At 36.1% G+C, this 13,547-nt stretch overlaps 1 protein-coding gene across 1 annotated transcript; it reads left to right on the forward strand.

Moving 5' to 3' along the window:
- Positions 1-651: 651 nt before the first annotated feature.
- LOC139876467 (sesquiterpene synthase TPS1-like) lies at positions 652-3,847 on the forward strand. Its single transcript, XM_071863783.1, has 7 exons — positions 652-774; positions 1,712-1,982; positions 2,072-2,453; positions 2,573-2,791; positions 2,887-3,025; positions 3,110-3,358; positions 3,462-3,847. The coding sequence occupies exons 1-7, from the start codon at positions 685-687 to the stop codon at positions 3,753-3,755; spliced, it is 1,644 nt and encodes a 547-aa protein (XP_071719884.1). The 5' UTR covers positions 652-684; the 3' UTR covers positions 3,756-3,847.
- The last annotated feature ends 9,700 nt before the right edge of the window (positions 3,848-13,547 follow it).

Consider the following 13,547-nt stretch of genomic DNA (forward strand, 5'->3'; position numbering starts at 1 on the left):
ACTTAAATCAGATTTATAATTCACACTAAGTTTCAAAAAAAATTTATAAATGTATGAATATTAAATGGTCCAAAAAACTAACATAAAATACGAAAATAATCAATAAAGATATTGTTTTTATAAAATGTCAAAAAACGGATGATGAGGTGATGTGTACGTGACGTCTACACACTGATGATGTGGCTGTAGAATCTATAAATTTTTAAATTATAATTTTTTCAGACATAAATTGAAAAACACAATATTTTTTAAGGATTCAAATAAATTACATATTGATAATTTAAGTAACTTAGACTATTTACCTTACATGTAACAATGATTAATAACAAGATGTCAAAAGATTAAAATATCCTTTAGATTAATATATTAGTATGAACAGTAAATATGTAGTTTCAATTGATATATTATAAATAATCTAAGAATATAAATATTACGTATAATTTTGATTAGCTTTTATCATAAACAATGTTAGCAATTCACCATTAGTTGTTAAGTTCCTAATCAAACACATCTTAAATATAATATGAATATACTTGGTGCATCACGGGTGTCTTTTGTTTACCATGGTCAATACTTGTGGACGGTTAATATTTTGCATGCACTCTATAAATACCATACGCAAACATCAAACATCAAATATCCACACCAAATCAAAACACACAATTATCAAATCTTCTATTAAGCATGGGTAGTTATAACCAAGAGGAGATTGTTCGGCCACTTGCAAACTATCATCCCAGCCTTTGGGGTGATCAGTTTCTCCATTATGATGAGGTACGTGTACATTTTGCATTTCAGCCACCATTTTTAAAAGTTTCAAGATATGAAAGAGTTTGAATACATATATTTTTGTCAAATGTATTACTCCGTAACAATAAAAAAAGCAATCTGTAGTGCCCAAAGCTAAAGCATTAAATTAAAAGATTTGTTATAATTCATGTAATTAATTATAATTACTCAATTACCCTTAGATATAGATATTAATATAATACGAGTAATAAAATCTCTTTACATGATAAATTTATTTAATTATATGATATAATATAAGTTTTAGTCATTTTATTTATTAAGTACTATTGGAAAATTTGATTTTCAAAAACACCAAAAAATATTGCTATTAAACATCGTAATCAAATCTGAATACCATTTATCTACAATACATCTTGCTATATCTGATTGTCTGATTTAGATTATCTAAAACACATAGTATTATTTTTTTTCAAAAGCAAATTCAAACACCTCTTAAGTGTATATCTTGAGGTTTAAACTATATTGGTTAGCTATAACTATAAGTTTAAAAGGGATCCGAGCTTTATTTTTATATCTTAATTCGATGTATAACGTGTTGTTAGAAACTCATCTACATAAACCCATGACGTCATTGTTAGGCCAAAACACAATAAATAGTCAAGGTTCCCTAGGAGATATACGAGCCGCATGACATTTACACATAGGGATGCTATGACTTAGATTCATATGTAAAGATCTCAAAAGTTAAAACGGTGAGCTATCTGGACATTTATATTTTATATTTTAATAAAAAGCCATGACAAAAGATATTAGTTACACATAACATTTTAATTTTAAGGGACTAAGTGTTAAGTAATTATACATTCATACTCTTGTAAGATGGAAGATCAAATTTTGTGGTACTGTCTAAAAATCATGATCTAACATAATAATTTTTATAATGATTTTTCCCTTAATTCAGCAAGAAGAACAAGATGATGTAAAGCAAATTATTGCAAGTTTAATAGAAGTAAGGAAAGAAATACTTGTAGCGTTGAATGATGCGACAAAGCATACTAATTTGTTGAAACTAGTTGATGATATCCAACGCCTTGGAATACCGTACTACTTCGAACAGGAGATTACACAATCTTTGGAACATATTTATACTGTATACGGTGATGAATGGAATGGTGATAACACTCCCTGTTGGTTTCGACTCCTAAGAACAGCAGGGTTTTATGTTTCATGCGGTTAGTGTTTATAAATTTAATCTAAATCTAAATTATATATTAAATCTTAGCTCAAAATAACTTGCTAATAATATTTTTAACCAAATCAGAAAGTTTTGGCAAATACAAGAATGATGATGGATCTTTTAAAGAATCCTTAATCAACGATGTTCGAGGAATGCTCGAGTTATATGAGGCGGCTTATTTGAGAGTTCCTGGCGAAATCATACTAGATGAACTTCTAGCTTTTACTAAAACCCATCTTGAAAACATCGCTAACGATCCCCTTCGGTGCAATCACACTCTTTCTAAGCACATACGTGAAGCACTAGAGCGGCCAATACACAAAAGTTTGCCACGTCTAGAAGCGGTACGATATATTGCCTTTTATGGGCAAGAAGGTTCTCATAACAAGACGTTACTAAGACTTGCAAAATTGGGGTTCAACGAACTTCAATCCTTGCATAAGAAGGAGCTTAGTGAACTTTCCCGGTATGCAAATAAGACCTTCGGCCCTTCCTCATTCTCGTGTTCCTCGTCTAGATTTAAAGTGTCATAATAATAATAATATGTGAAATTGCCAATTTAAAATGTGCCTTAAATTATTATAGGTGGTGGAAAGCTTTTGATCCTACAAAGAATTTGCATTTTGTAAGAGATAGGTTGGTTGAAGCCTATTTTTGGATACTCGGTGTGTACTATGAGCCTCAATATTCTAAAAGTAGGATTTTCTTGACAAAAGCGTTTCAAATGGCAACAACAGCTGATGACATGTACGATTCTTATGGGATATATGAAGAGCTTGAGCTTTTTATAAAAGCGGTTCGCAGGTATATACACACATCTAACACGACCAACATGAATCTTTTGACGAATACAAATATCATTATATTGTATTTACATTTTTACTAAATATATTTACTAGGTGGTCGATTACCTGCCTGGATGAAATTCCAGATTACATGGAAACACCTTACAAAATGCTCTTAAGTATTTATGAAGAAATGGAGGAAATCATGGCGAAGGAAGGAAAAGCATATCAAGTTAAATATGCTAAAGACTCGGTTAGTTAATTTATTTCCGACATTTTACTTTTACGTGCATACAAAGAGATTAAGATATAAGTTAATGTTTTATTTACAACACAGATGATAGAGTATATTGAAAGTTATCATAAAGAAGCAGAATGGCTACATAAGGGTTATGTGCCAACATTTGAGGAGCATAAAGCACTTACATATGTAAGTTGCGGCTACATAATGCTTACAACGGCGAGTTTTGTTGCGATGGGAGATATAGTTACACAAGAATCACTAGAATGGGCTCTTCAAAATCCTCCACTTGTAAAAGCGTCGTCTGCCATTAATAGAACCATGGATGATCTTGTCGGTTACAAGGTACATATACATAATACAAAATCTATAGTTTACTTTCTTCTATATATAATTGTGCTTGAAACTAGATAATTAATGAGATCAAATTTAATGACTTAAAATGCAGGATGAGCAACAAAGAACACACTTTATATCGAGTGTCCAAGTTTATATGAAGGAACATAATGTCACGGAGGAGTACGTCCATAAGTTATTTAAAGAAAAAATTGAAGATACATGGAAAATTATGAACCTAGAAGCTCTTACGTGTAAAGAGGTGCCTATGGTTCTAAAATTGCGGGCAATAAACTTGGCACGCGTAATGGATACTCTATATAAATATCAAGATAACTTGAAAGTTGTTGGAAAAGAAGTTCAGGAGCATGTCAAAGCATTTTTCATTGATCCTATGAGAGTTTAAGTAACGATGTTTTATGGCCAGTCATGTTCCAAACCGTAAAAGTTCGATCAAATTGTGTCGAGTAGTTCTCAATGGTCATTGAAGGAGGTCGAGTAATACTTATATCATATTTGTATTATGTATTTGTGGATTTATTAAGCTATGTTTATTATACTCCGTAATAATCTTTGTTTAAAGCTTTAAACTATGTATTATCTTCATGTTGTTTCGTCATTAAAAGACTTAAAAGAATAAGTTAAAGATAAAAACTTGAGTAGTCAGCATTCACCACCATACGTGTGAATCAAAAATTTAGTTAATCCACAATTTTATATGTATAACTATTCTAGAAATGCAACATGAACCATTAAGCATAATTGTATAAAATATTTTTTAATTCAGATCTCATCGAACCTACTAGATTAATCTTAAAAATAAATAAATAAAGTTGGACATACCCAATAATGTACACTAACATGATTGTACAAATCAATGTCCAACTTAAAACATCTATATATTACACAAAAATACTTCAAACATTACCTTCAAAAATCACCAACGAGATGAAACAATATACTCACCGTGTTTTTGTCGAAAGAAAAACTTAAAGAATAATTGATGTGTTTTTCCATTTTTCGTACGTTACATTTAAAAAACAAGAATTTTAATATTGATGTTATTAATGTTTGCCTTATAAACCTATATATTATATATTATATTATATGAATATATGTCTTGATCTTATTTGCATGTGACCTCAAATTGTCAAATATGATAACTATAATTTTTTTTTTTAACGGCGATTTATTAACATCAATAAATCATTCTAACAAACTCACACTAATGTAACTCACAAGGTCAAACTGTAGGATCTATTTATTTAAGGAATTAAATTAATCGCATACTCAAAATCAATAGTGTGGAATCCTATTAACTGGGATTTTCAACAACTATACTTTAATATGGAATTGATTCAAGTGATTATATGAACGTTTTGATAACTGTAATCGAGACCTGGAGTTATATAATTAATAATAACGACTTGAGACAGAATTATGCAGCCAAGGTTGTGCAAAGCAAGTATATTTGAATGAAACTTGTAACTCTTATTTATAGTGACATGATCTTCATTCGTACGGATGAGTTCTTTGTCTGTGCAGATGGCTTACTCATCCATATAGGATAGTTTCATCCGTATGAATGAGATTCTCATTCGTGCGGATGAACTAGAAATTTAATTTTAACATTCACAAAGTTATACTTGATTAACCTATAATATATTAAACATGTAACGCATATAAGTTAATCAAACAATTAATAACCAAAGCCCAAATACTATCAAATATTCAAATTACATCACAAATATAACAACCAAGTAATGAACTACATACTATATGTTTTTGCGCCAACAGAAGTATATATACAATGGTAGGTGTTTAGAAATACATCACTACCACTAACTGTATATGAATATATGTTTCTACAAAATATACAACAATATGTATGGTAGAATTTCTCGATATGGTCATTCGATAAGTCGCTGTGAGGACGACTCCTATACACTTCCTGCGAGAATTGGAAAAGTGTCTACGAATAAAGCACAATATACATATTCGTCACATACTCTCTGAATACCTTTCAATTTGAACCCAATAATGACTTGTTGTCTAATTTTTGCCCTTACACTCATGTCTATTCGTTTCATCAAAGGGAGTTGTGATATAACTTATTAATCTGGAGAACTAATCACATATTGACTACACGCGTCTATCATACATATCATATAATGTCTTTTTCTTGAGCATCAAAACTTCTAGAATAACCACACACACACATACACATGTTATGCATGTGACTGGGTCTGGTTATTGAAAGCGTAAGTGAATTTTGAATCACTTCGACAAGGTGAACCTTCAAAATGAAAGCATCGTCTGATGGGAAAATGGTCACAACGGGCAAACTACAAAGCGGAAACAAACCCGTTTGACAAGCATTTCCCGACCCGTATGAACCCGTGAGGAAACTAACAAATAAGGTATATCACAATCACCACAAATCAGCCCCAATTCTGTCCCAAATCAGCAAATACGAAATAACAAAGCACACACAATACACACGAGACTTTTTACGTGGAAAACCCCTCAAAATCGAGAGTAAAAACCACGGGACTCGTAAGCCACTTAAATTCCACTATCATCAACAAGGAGAGCAATACAATAATCCTTCTTTAGATCAACTAGAGGTATACAACATCATCATACTCTTGAACAACAATAATCAACAAGTATATGAAGAAATTAAAGACAAAAGAGTAATAACATCACCCAAAATTCTGCTACTGTTCGACCTGCTGTAACTTGAGCTACAGACCTCTTTAGACTAATTCAACGGTTGAAAATCTTGGCACTGATGTCAGGAAGACACAGCCCAAATTTGATGAAGATCCAACGGTTAGATCTCCGGGGATCGTCTCTTTTCTGTCTTGCTGTCACTGTAGACGGAAATGGAGTTTTTTTCACACTTTTTCTTGATCTCAATCTGATCTCTCTCTCTCCCGTATCAATTGAAGATAGCTGGACACAATTCAAAATAATGCCCTCAAATGTTTGACCAAGTCAACAAACCATTTGGGCCTAAATTGTTGGGCTTGGGCCATTACTTTCACATAAATGGAAACAAACTAATAAACCCAACAAATCTACCCCTTTCCAATTATGTGGAAGAGTTCGCCATCCCGGCGATCGAGCAACATACCTTGAGCTTCTCACTTGCTAAAGCCTTTGTAAACATGTCGGAACCATTATCATCGGTGTGAACTTTATCAAGTTCAAACGAACCATCTTCAAGACGTTCTCTAATCCAATGATACCGCACATCTATATGTTTTGTCCGCTTATGATACATAGAATTTCTAGCCAAATGAATCGCACTCTCATTATCACAAAGAACCACATATCGTGATTGCTTAAATCCAAGGTCTTGTAGAAATCTTTTCATCCACAGTAGTTCTTTGCACGCTTCTGTTGCTGCCATATACTCAGCCTCGGTTGTAGACAATGCAACACACTTTTGTAACCTTGATTGCCATGAAACTGCTCCCCCTGCGAAAGTCATCAAATATCCAGAAGTGGATTTCATGTTATCTTTGTTTCCTGCCATATCTGAGTCTGTATAACCAACAAGCATCGGCTCTCCATTTTCGAATGTGATACCTAACTTTGAAGTACCTCGTATGTAACATCCCGCATTTTTTCGTTAAATTATTTTTAACGCCGTCTTTTTTTTTTATTTTATTATTTAATATCCTCAGTATCTCGATTCGTATCCTCCATTAGCTACATTCTTAAAATATTTTCGTTATTGGATTATAACGTCTCCCGTACTCCCGTATAATTCAAAATATTCGTTCGGTAAATTCCCGCACCCGACTATAAACTAGAGGGACTAGGTTTGCCAAAAAGACAAAGAGGTGACTAGCACTTTGACTAGTCAACCTCCTCCCCATCTTTCTTTTTCATTTCTTTTCCAATTTCTTTTCATACTTCTCCATTTTCTCTCAATCCTTCAAAAAGGAAATCATCATCCATTTCAAATCGATCAAGCTTCAATCCAAACAAATTACATATTTGGAGCATCTTTTTGACTACTTTTAAATTGTGTCGCATAGGTTTCAATTGTACGTTTAACATTGTAATGTAACTAGCCGTCGAACTTCTTTTGTAAACTTGAAACACCCTTTTACATTGAAATGAATGCGACATATTTTGGTCAAACGTTGTCGTAAAGACTTATGACCATGTAATGGGACCTACGTAGTCGACGCCGTCACTTGACGATTTGTCGGGGTCGCTACAAGTGGTATCAGAGCCTTGGTTGTAGGGATTTAGAGTTCATTTGTGTCCACCCCGAGTCATAAGGTACATAGGTGAATCTAGACTACAACCGGCATATAGACTGAAGTAGGAATTACTTGACTATTTGTGCATTTATACTCGAACTCTTCTATCATATCTAACTCGTATTCGATCTTGATCTTACGTTGATAAATTTTGTTGATGCGCCACCTTGACTTTATGAAGTAATGTTAAATGCACATTAGAATCAGGGTAATATAATTTCCGGGATTATGTTACGGTGATTCACATGGACGTTCCGACATTATGACATAAAGAATTTAGGGCGAGTCAAGGAAAAATTTTCTCTCTATCCTTATTCCATACTCCGGTTAGTATTGTTGAAAATACTAACCAACGATATTCTTGTGTCATGAAGGAACAATGGCTCGTCGACGCGCTCCTCCCGAAACTCCCGAACAAGCCCTCCAACGTATGATAGCCACTGCCGTGGATGCGGCCATGGCCGGTCACTCCTCCAACAACAACAATAACAACAATCATCACAACAACAGCAATGGAGCCGGAAATTCCAACGAAGGATGCTCCTATAAGAATTTCATGGGGTGCAAACCTCACACTTTTGATGGAACCGGGGGACCGGTTGTGCTCACCCGATGGTTTGAGCAAACGGAAGCCGTCTTTAGCATAAGCGGTTGTCGAGACCAAGACAAGGTTAGATATTCCACTCACACCTTCGCCGGTATCGCTCTCACATGGTGGAATTCGTATGTACAATCGGTGGGTATCCACGAAGCCCACGCTCTCTCTTGGGCCGACTTAAGAGGAAAGATGATCACCGAATATTTTCCTCGCGAAGAAACCCGAAGGCTCGAACAAGAACTAAGAGCTCTGAAAGCGGTCGGGAACGACCTTAAGGCCTATAATCAACGATTATCCGAACTTGCTTTGATGTGCCCAAATCTTGTGAACCCCGAATCTTTAAGGGTTGAACTTTACATGGATGGTCTCCCCAAGAGCATCAAACAAGGAGTAATGTCATCCAAACCCGCTAACCACCAAGAGGCTTTGAATATGGCCCGCCAATTGATTGAAACAGTGGACGAGATTGAAGTGCCGGCACCTAAAGCCGAGGATAAGTCGGGTGACAACAAAAGAAAATGGGAAGCCCCCCAATCAAGCAATTACAACAACCCCGCCAAGAAGCCCTTCATCCCCAACGGCAAGAAAGGTTATACCGGACACCTACCGTATTGTAACGAGTGTTACAAACATCATTTAGGTGAATGTGGCAAACCATTTTGCTTGAAGTGTCAAAGAAGTGGCCATGTAGCCCACGATTGTAGGAATACCGCTCCCGTCGCTCAAAAGGAGCACAATGCACCCAAGACGGGTGTTTGTTTTGAATGTGGCCAACCGGGTCATTTTAGGAGTGAGTGCCCAAATAAGAAAATCAACCCCAACACCCGCCGTTGAACCTCCAACATCGACACCTAGGATGCCCGAGACGACGATGGACTAGTCACGGGTACGTTTCTTCACAACCAATCGTATATTTCATACTTATTCAATTCGGTTACAGCTAGACGTTTTATAACCAAGACTTTGACTCGTACCCTTTGCACTCCACCTTTTTCCCCTAGACACTACTTAGGCAATTTAAGTGACCAACGGAAAATATTGTGTGCCTATAAATTTTATTGGAGGATATACGTTAAGACTTTTGACTTGACACCTATAGAACTAGGGAGCTCGGAACCTATTCGTTAAAAAAAAAAAAAAAAAAAAAAATTTCCCCATCATCTTGTATAGATTATTGTGAACTGAGTAATTTTCGGTTGGAAAACGATACCCTCTCCCTCGCATCCATGACCTCATGATTTCTTGCATGAATCCCGTGTGTATTCCAAAACGACCTCCGTTCCGGTTATCATCAATTGGGGGTTAAGGGAGACAATGTCTCCTGAGTTTTTTCCGAACTCGCAACGTTAGTTGTAAATCTCTCTTAGTACCATTCGATTTATCCAAGGCTCGTCCGTATCCATAAACCTCCTAAACCACGTATGCAAACTTATCTAGACAAATCTGTTATCGTATTTATAGATGACATCTTAACTTATTCAAGTAAAGAAGGAAAACGAACAACATCACCATCTTACGCTCGAACTTTTGAGAAAAGAGCAACTCTATACCAAATTCTCCAAGTGAGAATTTCTGTTGAACGAAGTCCAATTTTCTAGACCATAATGTTAATGGTCAAGGCATTACAATCAATCTCGAAATCAAGCCACATGTAATCAGGAAACTCTCCCCACTCAGACTTGTATTCGTAAAATCTTAGATCTCGTCTGTTACTACTGAAGATTCATTTCTGACTTTTCTCGTGTTACACGACTTTTAAACTCGTTAACTCACTAAGGAAAAACTATAAACCTCTCCGTGTTCGAGCCTTGAGCGTGATTCTTCACACCAACATTTCTAGTTAAATTCGTTATTTTGCACGAAGAAGTCGAATACTAAATTGTGGATCCGATCAATTTTCTCATCATCACGTACCACACTACACACCTCTGATATTTCACCGTTACCGTCTGATATTACTGGAATTTAAGATAACACACAATCCAACGATACTTCACTCTTCTTTAACTTAACGCCCTTGTATTTCTGATAATCGGCCAACTATTATTCAACCCCGAACTATACAACTACGTGTACTATCTCGTTTCTCTTTCAGACTTCAACTTTTGACAACTAGAGGCACGTTATGGCAACCTCGAGATGTAAGCTCATCCTATTCAAAGTTCTCATTTCGCTCCTATCTTTATCGCTCGCACTTCCGTATAAGGAAACTTTTGTAACATTTCTCAATGGATAGAGAAACTCTTCATATTACATTAGTATTCGCCACGAGGGTGAATAGTCCTAACGAACATTTTTGAGCCCTAACTAACTTGTTCAAACATATCTTAAGGAATTCTTTTTCTAATATGGTGTACCATTGCCAATGCCAATTACCTCGGATCAAAATACTCGTATCGCTTCTAGTTTTGCAAGAAACCTTGGGAACCCGCTTAGACATGAGTACCGCGTATCTCTCACAAACCGACGAACCGAGCAAGCGAACGATTTACATCCTGGAAGGACATGTTTCAAACTCGCATTATCGCTTTTAGTTGATCCCTCATACTACGATAGTTACCGTTCTTGTACTAACGCCGCACTTCCGAAACCCTATATGACCGCAAATGTCATACCCCTATTCGTTGGACCAACGCATGTGGCAAACAAACACCGAAATCTGAACTACATCAGGAAACAACAATTGAGATCATTCAAGTCCGAGAAGGGCTCGAGACGACCCGTAGTCGCCAAAAGAGTTATACCAAACTTAGATGAAAACCTCACAAAATCCCAGTGTGTAACCGCGAAATATTGAGAAACCGCACCTTGGAAAGGTGTAATCCATTTTGGGAAATCGAGGAGGGTTATATTCGCAATATTTAACCTTTTGAAACTTTGGGGCGTATTGGAACCGCTCCCTACCGTTTAGAACTGCCGACTCAATTAAGTTTCCGTTTACCTTACATTTTGTGTAACAAACTTAGAAACGTGTCCTGCGGAACAGGAACGTGCAATCATTCTAAATGCACCAACTATTGATGACAAACTCCGCTTCATAGGAAAACCGGCTGAAAATGTGGATCGTAGAACCAAACCTTACTACTACGTAACACCCCGACTATTCAGATTCGTGGAAATGCCTAAGGATGTATCTTCACTTCTCCGTAGATTGAACAACACTATGTCTCGAGTAAGAGACATTGACTGTTACTTCCAACTAAATTTCGGGACGAAATTTCTTTTGAGGTGTGGATAATGTAACATCCCGCATTTTTCCGTTAAATTATTTTTAACGCCGTCTTTTTTTTTATTTTATTATTTAATATCCTCAGTATCTCGATTCGTATCCTCCATTAGCTACATTCTTAAAATATTTTCGTTATTGGATTATAACGTCTCCCGTACTCCCGTATAATTCAAAATATTCGTTCGGTAAATTTCCGCACCCGACTACAAACTAGAGGGACTAGTTTTGCCAAAAAGACAAAGAGGTGACTAGCACTTTGACTAGTCAACCTCCTCCCCATCTTTCTTTTTCATTTCTTTTCCAATTTCTTTTCATACTTCTCCATTTTCTCTCAATCCTTCAAAAAGGAAATCATCATCCATTTCAAATCGATCAAGCTTCAATCCAAACAAATTACATATTTGGAGCATCTTTTTGACTACTTTTAAATTGTGTCGCATAGGTTTCAATTGTACGTTTAACATTGTAATGTAACTAGCCGTCGAACTTCTTTTGTAAACTTGAAACACCCTTTTACATTGAAATGAATGCGACATATTTTGGTCAAACGTTGTCGTAAAGACTTATGACCATGTAATGGGACCTACGTAGTCGACGCCGTCACTTGACGATTTGTCGGGGTCGCTACATCGTAAGTATCTCATAATCCATTTAACCGCTTCCCAATGCTTCTTACCCGGATTTGACATAAACCGACTAACAACACCTACCGCATGAGCTATATCAGGCCTAGTACACACCATAGCATACATCAAGCTACCAACTGCTGACGCATATGGAACTATATCCATCTCCTCAACATCCTCCTTTGAAGTAGGACAATCTCTTTCTGTTAGCTTAAAGTTGTTTATAAAAGGGGAATTAACCACTTTAGCATTCTTCATGTTGAATCTACTTAGCACCTTTTCAATGTATTGCTCTTGTGATATATGTAACGTCTTAGCACCTCTATCTCTAGAAATCCGAATGCCAAGAATCTATTTTGCTGGCCCCAAGTCTTTCATAGCAAAAGACTTGCTCAATTCTCGCTTCAACTGCGCAATTCTTTTAATATTTTTACCAACAATCAACATATCATCAACGTATAACAACAATATGATGAAATCATCATCACCAAACCTCTGAAAGAAAACACAATGATCTGAAGTTGTCTTTCGGTAGCCTTGCTTTCCTATAACCGACTCAAACTTCTTATACCACTGTCTCGGTGCTTGCTTCAACCCATATAAACTTTTCTGAAGTCTACAAACATAATTTTCTTTACCCTTAACCCGAAAACCTTCAGGTTGCATCATGTAGATTTCCTTATCCAAATCACCGTGAAGAAAAGCAGTCTTGACATCCATCTGTTCAACCTCAAGATCAAGACTAGCAGCTAATCCAAGAACCACTCGAATAGATCCCATCTTCACAACCGGTGAGAAAATCTCATCAAAATCAATACCCTTTTTCTGGCTGAATCCTTTAACGACTAACCTAGCTTTGTACCTTGGTTGTGAAGTAAGCTCATCTGTCTTCACTTTGAATACCCATTTGTTTCTCAAAGCTCTCTTGCCTTTAGGTAACTTCACCAGCTCATAAGTATTGTTCTCATGCAAAGAATTCATCTCATCTTGCATAGCTTCACCCCACTCTTTCTTATGCTCATCTTTCATTGCTTCTGAATAACATTCTGGCTCTCCCCCATCAGTAACTAATACATACTCATCAGCAGAATATCTAACAGAAGGATGACGGTCTCGGGTAGACCGCCTAAGTAGGACAAATGGGGGCACATCTGGTACTGGAATCTCTACCTGCTCCGGAGCATAATCATCATCAGTACCATGTTCATCATTATGAACATCATCTCCAACATGTTGTGGAGTAACTGGATCCAAATCAACAAGATCAGCACTAGTTTGAGGAACTGAATCTGTCTTCTCAACATCTTTTAACATCTGATCTTCTGTAAAAACAACATCTCGGCTTCGTACAAGTTTCTTCTGAACTGGATCATATAACCTGTACCCAAAATCATCTTCACCATAGCCGAGGAATACACATGGCTTAGTCTTCATATCAAGCTTTGACCTCTCATCTTTGGGA

The sequence above is a fragment of the Rutidosis leptorrhynchoides genome, chromosome 11, assembly GCF_046630445.1.
Source record: "Rutidosis leptorrhynchoides isolate AG116_Rl617_1_P2 chromosome 11, CSIRO_AGI_Rlap_v1, whole genome shotgun sequence".
Classification (NCBI taxonomy): Eukaryota; Viridiplantae; Streptophyta; class Magnoliopsida; order Asterales; family Asteraceae; genus Rutidosis; species Rutidosis leptorrhynchoides.

Bases quoted from the DNA above. Each gene is read 5' to 3' on its own strand.
- LOC139876467 (XM_071863783.1), top strand. From the start codon at position 685: ATGGGTAGTTATAACCAAGAGGAGATTGTTCGGCCACTTGCAAACTAT. The intron at 2,454-2,572 runs GTATGCAAATAA...AAATTATTATAG, and splicing joins GAGCTTAGTGAACTTTCCCG to GTGGTGGAAAGCTTTTGATC. The intron at 3,026-3,109 runs GTTAGTTAATTT...TTTACAACACAG, and splicing joins TTAAATATGCTAAAGACTCG to ATGATAGAGTATATTGAAAG.